Source organism: Myxocyprinus asiaticus, chromosome 4 (assembly GCF_019703515.2).
Source record: "Myxocyprinus asiaticus isolate MX2 ecotype Aquarium Trade chromosome 4, UBuf_Myxa_2, whole genome shotgun sequence".
In the NCBI taxonomy this organism is placed as follows: domain Eukaryota; kingdom Metazoa; phylum Chordata; class Actinopteri; order Cypriniformes; family Catostomidae; genus Myxocyprinus; species Myxocyprinus asiaticus.
In genome coordinates, this window is record NC_059347.1 from 60,584,933 (window position 1) to 60,597,576 (window position 12,644).

Consider the following 12,644-nt stretch of genomic DNA (forward strand, 5'->3'; position numbering starts at 1 on the left):
GAACTTTGCATTTTATTGTTAAATTGCAGTAAACTAATACCCCATATTAATGAACCAAACTTGACATAAATACATTAAGTAGCAGTTTGCACCAAAACGTTTAGTGTAATTTTACAAAACAAGGTCTTTTTGCACTAAGAAAGAACCTACCAAAACCTAGACAAAAGGTGAGGCAATTCATATCAACACAAACCAGATTCATACTTGGTATTACTTAATTGTTTGTTTTTTTCATTGAAATATACAAAGAAATTAAAGCATATTTTAAACACATTTTTATAAATGATGCAGAATTGGGGTTTTTTTTACAGGGGGATCAAATTTTAAGTTGGGAAAGTAAAATATCTCAACCTTACATTTAATCTACTGTCTTCATCTGAGAGCAAGACAAAAGCAAAAGACACTCTTTATTCATCTTTGAACTCTGCATCAAACATAATCTGCTGGATTTTCATTTTAACTGCAGCTCTTTTCTGTGGTGTCAGTCTTTTGAGGGCTGGGACATAACTCAAGAGAAACAACTCGTCCTCATCAAGAGCTCTGTCGAGAACTGGTTTTTCACGACTCTTCAGCACCTCTTTTTCCTCCATTTTCCCATTGACGTTTGTGGATGAGACTGATGCTGCTGTTGCATTTGTCTGGATGGGAACTTGCGGTGAAGTTGAACATGAAGCCTGTGACACCTTCAGTCCAGGAGGCAGACTGGTGACGACCGCGAGCTGGGTCATTGGTTGGACCTGTTTGACGGGGGCGAGCTGAGTGACAATAGACAAAGGCAGCTGTGACAAGGGATTTAATTGAGCTGCAATATTTGCCTTAATCTGAGGAGATATCAGAGACTTGGACTCTGGAATATTCAAGAGAAATTCCTTTGAATCTGCCGTCTGTGTTTTGTCACGCTTTGACCCATCGCTCTTTGATTTTTCAAGACTTGACTCGGTTGGCTTTGAATCACCTGTGCTGGACTCATCGAGTGACTCCTCAGGTGACTCCTGACCGCTTCCACCCATGTCCTCCAGGTCCTCCAGAGCTTCTGATTCACTATGACGCTTTCTCTTCCTGATATGAGCGTCCAGAAACGAGAGGGTTTCTCTGTGTGGCCAGTGATGCAAGCGACGCCCCCCTTCTTCCTTCTTTAGTTTGCAAAGTCTTCTCTCTCTGATGTACCTGTCCCTTATGGTCTTCCATCTTCTTTTGCATTCCACCACTACAGGGGAAAAAATAGTACTTCAAATCAGTAACTTATAAAATAATAATAATAATTAAATAAACACATTGACAGCCCCTATAGAATTTGCGCACACAGAACTTTCGACATCTGTTATTCAGTTTATTGCACCCCACACCTTGCATGTTTGTTTATTAAATATTTGGATAATTTCATGATCCTTTCAGGTACCAATAATAACAGATTTTAGCGTGTTTACATCCCCACCACATAATTCTTTTTTTTTATTATTTATTTTTTTAAATTAGCACAGAAATTGCTAGGGAATCCGCAAATAGCGTCTGGGCCTGCAAATGAGACAGGAAAGACAAACTGCAACACAGATGTTTCACTTTAAAAAGCAAATAATTCAAACCTTTAAATTAAAATTAAAATATAACTGTAACACAACTGTATATAACAATTGCATATCTTCATGTACCGTAAAACTTCCATTTATGTTATGGATTGCATGTGCACAAGACATTATATTTGTACAGTATCAAAATTATTATAGCAAAACAAAACAGAAAGCACACTGTTAAGAGACGCATCAAACCAAAACGCTCCCATATGATCAACGAACTGTCCCGATTACAATGCAGCTGAGCGTCGCGTCGTCTCCAAGTGCAGATGGTGTGTAACATCAAACCGAAAGAATCAAGTAATTCATAATTAGAAACTGTTTTATAAATATATATCTATATATATAAAGATTCACTTCGTGCGCCCAAACACGCGCGTAATGTTGACGCACTGACCAGGGAGACCAACTGACGCGGCGACGTCCCTCCACGCTTTTGCTCTCCTCTCAGAACTGCGATAATCGTGGAACGAAACGTTGTAAAGCACCGGGTAAGCGTATACGGTTTGAATTAATTTCTCAGTTGCGGCCATTGAGTTTACTGAGTTGCTGCTGAAACGCATTGAACGGAACATACTCCCGGAGTAACTCAGTCGCGTCAGAAGTGCGCGACGCCTCTTCACTAGAAGCGGAACGTCATGGCGGGATTTTAGACCAATGAGATTTCACGGTGGGCGGGACTTCCCAGAGCGTCGCGTCGTGAATAGAAATCACAAACGTCAGTCAAAAGGTCGTGACGCTGGTTGTTTCTCCGCTCTTTCAGATTGTCGAGGCTTGTTATCAAAAAAAAAAAAAAAAAAAAAAACGACCGTTTTTATCAATTAATACCGCAAGCGTCATAAGTCCTAAATTAGTTTTGGTGAAAAACAAATACTACTACAAATGTGAATTTAGTCAAAATAGCGATTTACAGCCTATGTATATTTATTAGATAATATTAGTAGATATTAGGCTATTTTAATAAATATTATTGGATATTACATTGCCTGATTTTACATAATCTAATAAAATAATTTGGTTTTGATTAGTCATAATACATTTGTAGTAAAAATGTACAACGGGACTAAATGCACCGCTTAAAGGAATCGAGTTCAATACAAGTTAAACTCAATTCTTAATTCTTCTGTTAAAACTCATGTAGTATTTGAGAGGTAAAGTTGTTAAAATCGTAATTTTTACATTCCAACAAAGTTGTAAAATTGACTATAACTTTACACTGATAAGGTTAGTAAGCGACTTCATCGCACTAAAATCATGTTAACATATTGTTTGCTTCTTGTGGCTATACGTTTGATACAGTATTTTAACGTTTACTGATTGACGGATTGGTTATAGTGACGTAGTGTAGATATAGGGACAATAGTTACAGGGCAAAATTTGTCAACTTACGCAAATATTTTTGAAACAGAAAGATGCTTTTTTTTTTTTTTTTTTTTTTTTTACAAATTAACATACTTTAAAAAAGAACACTGAAAAGGGTGCACCATTTCCTGTTCATTTCAATCACATTTGTTATTTCATAACAAAAATATCTCAAATAATCTTGTGATTGGATCAGACAATTTGAGTGCACTTTGAACATTCTTCATAACAAATCTATTCTTTTTAAGGGGGGCCTGTAGCCCCTGCAATAAGGGGGCTTTTTTTTTTTTTTACCCCAAATACTAACCTTTCTATATTATTATTTCTTTCTATATCCTTTCTAAAAACTATACTGCTTATGGACACTTATGGGAAAACTTTTATTTAATCACCCTGAACAAAACCGAAAACGACAAATTGCTTAGGTGAAAATATTCATATTCTACTGTGCACTTCTGTTGAGACTATCCTTTTTCTGTAACCCCATTTATACCTGGTATTAAAGGAATAGTTCAACCAAAATGACAACTCTGTCAACATTTACTTGGAACATAAAGCGTACAAGTCACAAGTCATATCACAATGCCAAATGTATGTCTCCAAGACCATGCAACTAAAGCATTTACTGTCTGCAGTGCACAGGACATGAATTTACAAAATCAACTAAGGTACATTAAGGCTTGGGTAAGATTATTGGCTTACGAATATTAATGCAGTAACATGACTGGACATTAATACTCATAAAATAAGCTATCAGCTTTTCATGATGCACAACCAGACCACCCCTCGAACCCTACTTCAAAATTGGTTACAAAATTTGTTTGTTCCGCTTAATATAACCATAAAAACGTTCATAAATGCATTAGTATCAATTTGCACCAAGACATTTAATGTTGCAAATACATTTTCACTAGTGTCATTTTACAAAACAAGGTCTTTTGCACCAATAAAGAACTAACCAAAACCTAGACATTGTAGCTTTAAACATTTTCAGAAAAGGTAAAGCAAAATGAACAGATTCTTATGCAAGTTGTGGCATTGAAATGTCAAGCCACTACACTTCTTTACCTGTTTCAAATTTACATCCATACAGCACATTTTAAATAATTTTATTCTAAACATGCAGAACATTTTTAGGGGGTTGAAATATTAAACGGATATGGGAACATTTCCCAACCTCACACTTATTTTACAGTCTTAATCTGAAAGTAAGATAAAGATACTCTCTCCAAATAAAAATCTATTTTACACCACTGTTCATTCATCTTTGAACTCTGCGTCAAACATAATCTGCTGGATTTTCATTTTAACTGCAGCTCTTTTCTGTGGTGTCAGTCTTTTGAGGGCCGGGACATAACTCAAGAGAAACAACTCGTCCTCATCAAGAGTTCTGTCGAGAACTGGCTTTAAACAGATCTTCAGCACCTCTTTTTCCTCCATTTTCCCATTGACGTTTTTGGGTGCGACTGATGCCGTCAGCAGTGCTGGAGATGCATTTGCCTCAATAGGGTCTTGCTCCTCAGGTGATTCTTGATCGCTTCCACCCACATCCTCCAGAGCATCTGCTTCACTGTGACGCTTTCTCTTTCTGATATGAGGATCCAGAAACGAGAGGGTTTCTCTGTGTGGCCAGTGATGCAAGCGATTACCCCCTTCTTCCTTCTTTAGTTTGCATTCCACCACTGCAGGGAAAAATTACAATTCTTCAAATGATAAAGAAAATATTTATAAATACCCTTATGAAAATTATCCACTGATTTACTATAGTAATACTGTTGTAAACATGACTGTACCCAGATAGCACACATGCATCTCCGAGATGTCTATTTTAGATCTTTTCATCCATTTTAATTAACATCTAAACATCTTTAAAAGATCAGATTTACAAACATTCTAAATCATAAACATCTCAAAGACATCTGCTGAATGTCCTTTAGATGTCTGAGAGAAAATGTCTTATAGATGTATTGCAGATGAGCAACCCAGACAGCACACGTACATCTCTGAAACGTCTGTTATAGATTGTGCTGTTTTCCAAAAAATAAACTTTCTAATTAACATCTGCTAAACATCTTAAAAAGATCAGATTTGCAAACATTGTAATCATACACAACTCAAAGACATCTGCTGAATGTCTTATTGACATCAGAGAAGAAACGTCTTTTACATGTATTGCAGATGAGCAAAAAACGTTAAAAAAGTAAGTCTTCCAGATGTAAACAGACACATCAAATAGGTGTATGGGTGATGTACGTGTGTTATCAGGGTACAGTACCCAGATAGCACATGTGCATTTCCAAGATGTCAGTTTTAAATAATTTAATCTAGAAAGCGTTACATTCAAATTAACATCTGCTAAACATCTTTAAAAGATCAGATTTACAAACAATTTAATTAGATTGTGATGCTTTCCAGATGAAAAGATCTAAAACAGACATCTCTGAGATGTACGTGGGTCACAATCGAATTAACATCTGCTAAACATCTTAAAAAGATCAGATTTACAAGCATACTAATCATAAACATCTCAAAGACATCTGCTGAATGTCTTATTGACATGTCTTGTAGACGTACCCCTGATAGCACACATACTTCACCCATACATCTATTTGATGCGTGTTTACATCTGAAAGACATATTTTTTTATGTGGTTTGCTTATATGCAATACGTCTATAAGACGTTTCCTCTCGGATGTCAGTAAGACATTCAGCAGATGTCTTTGAGACATTTATGATTTAGAAAGTTTGTAAATTTGATCTTTTTAAGATGTATATCAGATGTTAATTAGATTGTGATGCTTTTCAGATGAAAAGATCTAAAACATACATCTTTGAGACGTGCATGTGCTATCTGGGATTGCAGATGAGCAAACAACCTAAAAAAAACGTCTTCCAGATGTAAACATCAAATAGACGTCTGGGTGATGTATGTGTGCTTTCAGGGTACGGTAGTAACTATGTTTTTGCATGGTTTTAAAACCATGGTTCACATTCCACAGATTAACCATGTTTATACACTACATGATAATGCAACAATATTTTTATTACACTTTAACCATTGTTCATTTTATTGCTGCTATTGTTTTCCTACAGTTAACTACTATAGTTGAGCAATGGTTAATTTTCTTTAGGACTAATCAGAAATGCAAAGATCTTCCAGTAAACCTTCCTCTTTTGAAGGTGAATACTACATGCAAAGCAGACCAAAAAATAAAGTCCTATGTACCCTGCTTGCGACGCGTCAAACCAGAACGCTCAAATAATAATTAACGAACAGTCTGTTAGACAGCTTAGTTTTTTATAATGGGAACGTTGTAGTTTTTAATTAAAACAATAAGGGAAAACATATTCAAGAACTCAACATGCATTATGTTAAATTGCCTAAATAAAATGACGGAACGCTAGACTGTCATCTTTGCGTCTTAACAATATTCAAGTGATATTCAAACGAAGCGTTCTAGTTTTGTCGCGTTGTGTAGCAATGTATATAGGTGTAACATCCAAAATAAACATCAAGAGAGTTATAAAGTAAAAGAGCTTCACACGCGCGTTACGCCGACGCACTGACCGGAGAGACCAATAGACGCGGCGACCTTCCTCCACGCTTTTGCTCTCCTCTCAGAACCGCGATAATCATGCAACGAAACGTTATAAAGCACCGGGTACGCGTATAAGTTCTCAGTCTCGGCCATTGAGTTTATTTGAGTTGCTGCCGAGACGCGTTGATCGGACCGTGCTTCCGGAATAGGTCATTCGCGTCACAAATGCGCGACTGACGCATCTCCGCTATAAGCAGAACGTCATGGCGGGAAATTAGACCAATGAGGTTTCACTGTTGGCGGGAGTTCATAGAACGTAAAAAGGCGCTTTATTCGCCGACGACGATTAGGGCAAAAATGGTTGATCTTTTACTACCCCAGGCTTTATAAGCCATCAGAGGACCAACGTCTAAAGCTTTCAATTTTATAGTTATTGTTACTAATTGAAATTACATTTTACTTTTGAAGAAGAGTAGAGTGTATCATCCTTAAATTTCTTCTCATTAAAACTGACACAAACCGGTAAATCTTTGGGGTATTGAATGATGAAACTATTATATTTTGCCCTAACCAGACTCGACCTTCAACAGCGTTTATGGCTTGACGCTTGTGTTTTCTATTTATTTATTTATGTATTTTATTTTTTCTCCCCAATTTGAAATGCCCAATTCCCAATGCGCTCTAAGTCCTCATGGTGACTCGCCTCAATCTGGGTGGTGGAGGACAAATCTCAGTCACCTCCACGTCTGAGACTGTCAATCTGCACATCTAATCACATGGCTTGTTGAGCACATAGCACATGTGGAAGCTTCACACTATTCTCCACACCATCCACACATAACTCACCACACACCCCACCAAGAGCAAACCAAATTATAGCAAACACAAGTAGGTTACCCCATCTGACTCTACCCTCCCTAGCAACCAGGCCAATCTGGTTGCTTAGGAGACCTGGCTGGAGTCACTCAGCACACCCTGGATTCGAACTCGTGACTCCAGGGGTGGTAGTCAGCATCTTTACTCACTGAGCTACCCAGGCCCCTGTGTTTTCTATTTACGATGCAAAGCTCTTGGCAGTCCCGCCCACAGGGCAATATCATTGGTTCAAAATCCCACCACATCGTTCCGCGTCTAGTCAAGAGTCGTCGCGAACTTCTGATGTGACTGGGCAATCTCGTTGCGATCAACGTGTTTCAGCAGTAACTCCGCAAACTCAATGGACGCGACTGAGAAATTAATCCAGATTCTACACACTTACCCGGTACTTTACAACATTTTGTGTCAAAATTATCACAGTTCTGAGAAGAGGGTGAAAGCGTGGAGGGACATCACCGCGTCTGTTGGTCTCTCGGGTCAGTGCATCAACATTACACACACGTTTTAACGGATGGTGTTTAGATGTGAAGCTTTTTTCACTTTTAAAACAATTCCTGTTATGATTCATTTAAAGCTTTCAGCTGGATATTTCCCGCCATTTATACTTAAACTCGAACACTTTTATTAGGCTATACATTAGCTGTAATCAATACAGATTTTTGATCATAGTTGAAGCGTTGTGATTTGACGCATCGCTAGCAGTGTACGTGGAATGTTAAGGGTCCGTTCACTCAGGAGGCGTTTTGCGTTCCATCTGCGGTATTTTTAATTATTGGTCTATGCACACATGCGTTATACTGGCGTCTTTGGATATTGCATTGTGTTCAGTTTGTCGTGTTGTATTTTTAGCGTGTCAAGTTTGACTTCAAATTTTAAAAACACAAGAGTGCGTCATGTGTGAACAGCCCTATAGTGAAAAGAATACCATCCCAACTGTGAAGCATGGTGGTGACTCACTGATGTTTTGGGGGTGTGTGAGCTCTAAAGGCATGGGGAATCTTGTGAAAATTGATGGCAAGATGAATGCAGCATGTTATCAGAACATACTGGCAGACAATTTGCATTCTTCTGCACGAAAGCTGCGCATGGGACGCTCTTGGACTTTCCAGCACGACAATGACCCTAAACACAAGGCCAAGCAGAAAAAGGTGAAGGTTCTGGAGTGGCCATCACAGTCTCCTGACCTTAATATCATCGAGCCACTCTGGGGAGATCTCAAACGTGCGGTTCATGCAAGAGGACCAAAGACTTTGCATGACCTGGAGGCATTTTGCCAAGACGAATGGGCAGCTATACCACCTGCAAGAATTTGGGGCCTCATGGACAACTATTACAAAAGACTGCACACTGTCATTGATGCTAAAGGGGGCAATACACAGTATTAAGAACTAAGGGTATGCAGACTTTTGAACAGGGGTCATTTGATTTTTTTCTTTGTTGCCATTCTGTTATAACCTACAGTTGAATATGAATCCCATTAGAAATAAAAGAAATGTATTTTGCCTGCTCACTCATGTTTTCTTTAAAAATGGTACATATATTACCAATTCTCCAAGGGTATGCAAACTTTTGAGCACAACTGTATGTAACATATTTTCCCAAAAATACTAGTAGAAATTGAATATGTACACGTATGTTTAATATACAGTTTAAACCATTTTTATTTATTTTTTTATTTATGGCCATATGTCAGATTGCTGTATGGTTCTGCCTCCAAAATATGAAATTCAGCCTTTCTGATGTTTAAAATATATAGGCTTTTTTATTTTTTTATATTTATCATTTATCATATATCGTTCATATTTTTATCAAAGTAAGAGTTATTTGAAGTACCATTTTTCCCCCTGTAGTGGTGGAATGCAAAAGAAGATGGAGGAGTATAAGGGACAGGTACATCAGAGAGAGAAGACTGTGTAAACTAAAGAGGGAAGAAGGGGGGCGTCGCTTGCATCACTGGCCACACAGAGAAACCCTCTCGTTTCTGGACGCTCATATCAGGAAGAGAAAGCGTCACAGTGAATCAGAAGCTCAGGAGGACCTGGAGGACATGGGTGGAAGCGGACAGGAGTCACCTGAGGAGTCACTCGATGAGTCCAGCACAGGTGATTCAAAGCCAACCGAGTCAAGACTTGAAAAATCAAAGAGTGATGGGTCAAAGTGTGACAAGACACAGACGGCAGATTCAAAGGAATTTTTCTTGAATATTCCAGAGTCCAAGTCTCTGATGTCTCCTCAGACCAAAGCAAATATTGCAGCTCAATTAAATCCCTTGTCACAGTTGCCTTTGTCTATAGTCACTCAGCTCGCCCCCATCAAACATGTCCAAAGGAAAAAGAGGTGCTGAAGAGTCGTGAAAAACCAGTTCTCGACAGAGCTCTTGATGAGGACGAGTTGTTTCTCTTGAGTTATGTCCCAGCCCTCAAAAGACTGACACCACAGAAAAGAGCTGCAGTTAAAATGAAAATCCAGCAGATTATGTTTGATGCAGAGTTCAAAGATGAATAAGCATCAATACAAGACTGTGTAATGTTGAGATATTTTACTAAATATTAAACCCCCTAAGTATGTCTCAGCAGCTATATCACCCTGCAGTTCTTGCCTAGTCACTAACTATAGTTAAGCAGGGTTGAGCCTGGTCAATATCTGGATGAGAGACCTCTTGGGGAAACTAAGGTTGCTGCTTGAAGAGGTATTAGGGAGGCCAGCAGGGGGTGTTCACCCTGTGGTCTGTGTGGGTCCTAATGCCCCAGTATAGTGATGGGGACACTATACTGTAAAAAGACACCATCTTTTGGATGAGATGTTAAACTGAGGTCCTGACTGTCTGTGGTCATTAAAAATCCCAGGACACTTCTCGTAAATAGTAGAGGTGTAACCCTGGTGTCCTTCTCAATCATGGCCTCCTAATAATCCCCATCCCTGAATTGGCTACATCACCCTACTCTCTCCTCTCCACCAATAACTGGTGTGTGGTGAGTGTACTGGCGCACTATGACTGCCGTTGCATCATCCAGGTGGATGCTTCACACTGGTGATGGTTGAGGAGAGTCCCCTTATACTATGTAAAAGCGCTTTGAGTGCCTAGAAAGTGCTATATAAAAGTAAGGAATTATTATTATTATTATTGATAATAAATGTGTTCAAAAGCACTACATTTCAGTATATATTTCAATGCGACGAAATAGGAACTGGTTTGTTTTGCAGTAAATTGCCTCACCTTTTGTCTAGATTTTGATTAGTTATTTTATGGTGCAAAAGCTCTTGTTTTGTAAAATGGCTCTATTAAAAAAATGATAATCAGCATTAAAATTGTCTGGGTGCAAACTGCTATTTAATGCATTTTTGTCAATTTCTTTAGTTGCTTGTTGTTTGTTTTATGATCAAAGCATCATTGATTAACTGAAAAGAAATCCTTCCCCTATATAAAGTGAACTAAATATCATAACCACATTACTATTTTAGAATAAACTTAAAGTCATTAAGATTTAATTAAATAACACAAATGGATGTATAGGAATGATGCAATGACCAAAGAATTATATTTGTGCTTCTAGGTTACTGCTCTGCAGCTTCAAGATACTTCAAAAATCAGATGTTGTGAATGCATTTGCCTTATTTTGAACGAATAAAAATGTCTATCGATACCAATCATCACGACACCAAAAACTATAATCTTAACAATGTGAAGGCAATGAATATCAGAAAGCCAGACGGACTGTTTATTTGTATCTCGATTTGATCCTCCTTATCTGTGTGGCTTAAGACAGATTTTGAAAATCCATTAATTCCTTGATGATAAACGTGTATACGGACTTGTATGATTACAGAGGATTTATTGTGAATGAATAGCACATGTACAATAGCTTTGCCTTTTTGTGACTCTTTGTCAAACATGACACACTGAATGACTGCATTGCAGTGATAAGAAGGAGTCAAGACACTGCCCAAGTATTTCTGTCTGCTATTCACGGCTTTGAACTTTGAGCATTAGAAATTTTTCATATTAAACCTGTAAAAAAAGCTTCAGGAAAACACTATTTTGTTGTAGAGGTGGTAAATCATGACTTAGCTCTTAAAACCCTCCGAGACCCACACTTAAAGCAATTTAACCCTTAAATGCATGGGTGTTTCACCAAATCTTATTACACACCTCAGGTCTTTAGCAACCTGACATGTCTATCACAAATGGAGCTACAAAACGCCCAGATAGTGTCAAATTTTCACACCATTTTCAAGACAGTTAGAAAAGAATAGAATTGGATATATTCTTCTGATATAGTTTGATGTTTTATTTGTCATATACAGGCATAATAGAGATGGTGCAACAAATATAGAACAGGATTCATTACTTCCACACTGAAATTTCATGAGATGCAACTGTCTGTCAAACACATATTGAGCTACATGTAAGATACACATAAGCTAGTCATATGTATATTCTTAGCCAATTTTTGAGTCTAAATATACGCACAACTGGGGCTGTCTTGCGCTGCAGTCATCAAGTCTGACTTAGCGAGGCATACATTGTATTTTATAGGCATTCAGGGGGCAGTACTTCCAGGTGGTTACAAAGCATTTTAGGTGAAACCAAAACATCCAATGGGTGAAGACTCTGAAATCTACTAGCCCTAATCCAATTAGCTTAACTATATCACTCAGATGACTTCATTATCATAGAAATAAGGAAGGGTCCACACCATTGGCAATACATTTACTGTACATTTGACTCAGACATTGATTGAATTACCAATTCACAGAATAGGTCTGGGGAAACTAGAGCCATCACAGACAAAAGGTGATTGCCTTAGTTAGCATGAGAAACAAGTTTTCATTCATATACATGCTTGTTCAAGTGGACAAACAGGATGTAGCCATGTGTAGACGATCTCACAGAATCACGATACCAAATACCTTGAAAACCCAATACAATGTGCATCACTTTTTTCATATGATGTTATATGAAAGACAGTAGACCACCTGATCTTATAGTGACACTTAAATTTACAATCCCACATGACAACTTACAGAATTTCAGTAGTACACCCAAATGACAAAAGCCAAATCACACTGTTCATGTGTTAAACTTGCTATAGTTTAATTTCACATTGCATCTTCATCAAATGTAAATCAAGTCAATCACTGAAACATCAGCGTTACCTTGAGAAAGAAATAGCATGTACACTGGCGGCCAAAAGTTTGGAATAATGTACAGATTTTGCTCTTATGGAAAGAAATTAGTACTTGTATTCACAAAGTAGCATTCAACTGACCACAATGTATAGTCAGGACATTAATA

The 12,644-nt window shown here is 37.9% G+C and overlaps 1 protein-coding gene across 2 annotated transcripts; it reads right to left on the reverse strand.

Moving 5' to 3' along the window:
- On the reverse strand, positions 1 to 2,188 carry LOC127440039 (uncharacterized). Of its 2 annotated transcripts, none has more exons than XM_051696415.1 (2): positions 1,969 to 2,188; positions 1 to 1,207 (listed from the first exon to the last, which is right to left on the reverse strand). In XM_051696415.1, exons 1-2 carry the CDS (start codon positions 2,144 to 2,146, stop codon positions 408 to 410), a joined length of 978 nt encoding a protein of 325 aa, XP_051552375.1. In that variant the 5' UTR covers positions 2,147 to 2,188; the 3' UTR covers positions 1 to 407. The 2 variants fall into 2 exon arrangements, with proteins under 2 accessions (XP_051552375.1, XP_051552376.1); XM_051696416.1 differs by having other exon boundaries at positions 1,747 to 2,107.
- Positions 2,189 to 12,644: the final 10,456 nt, after the last annotated feature.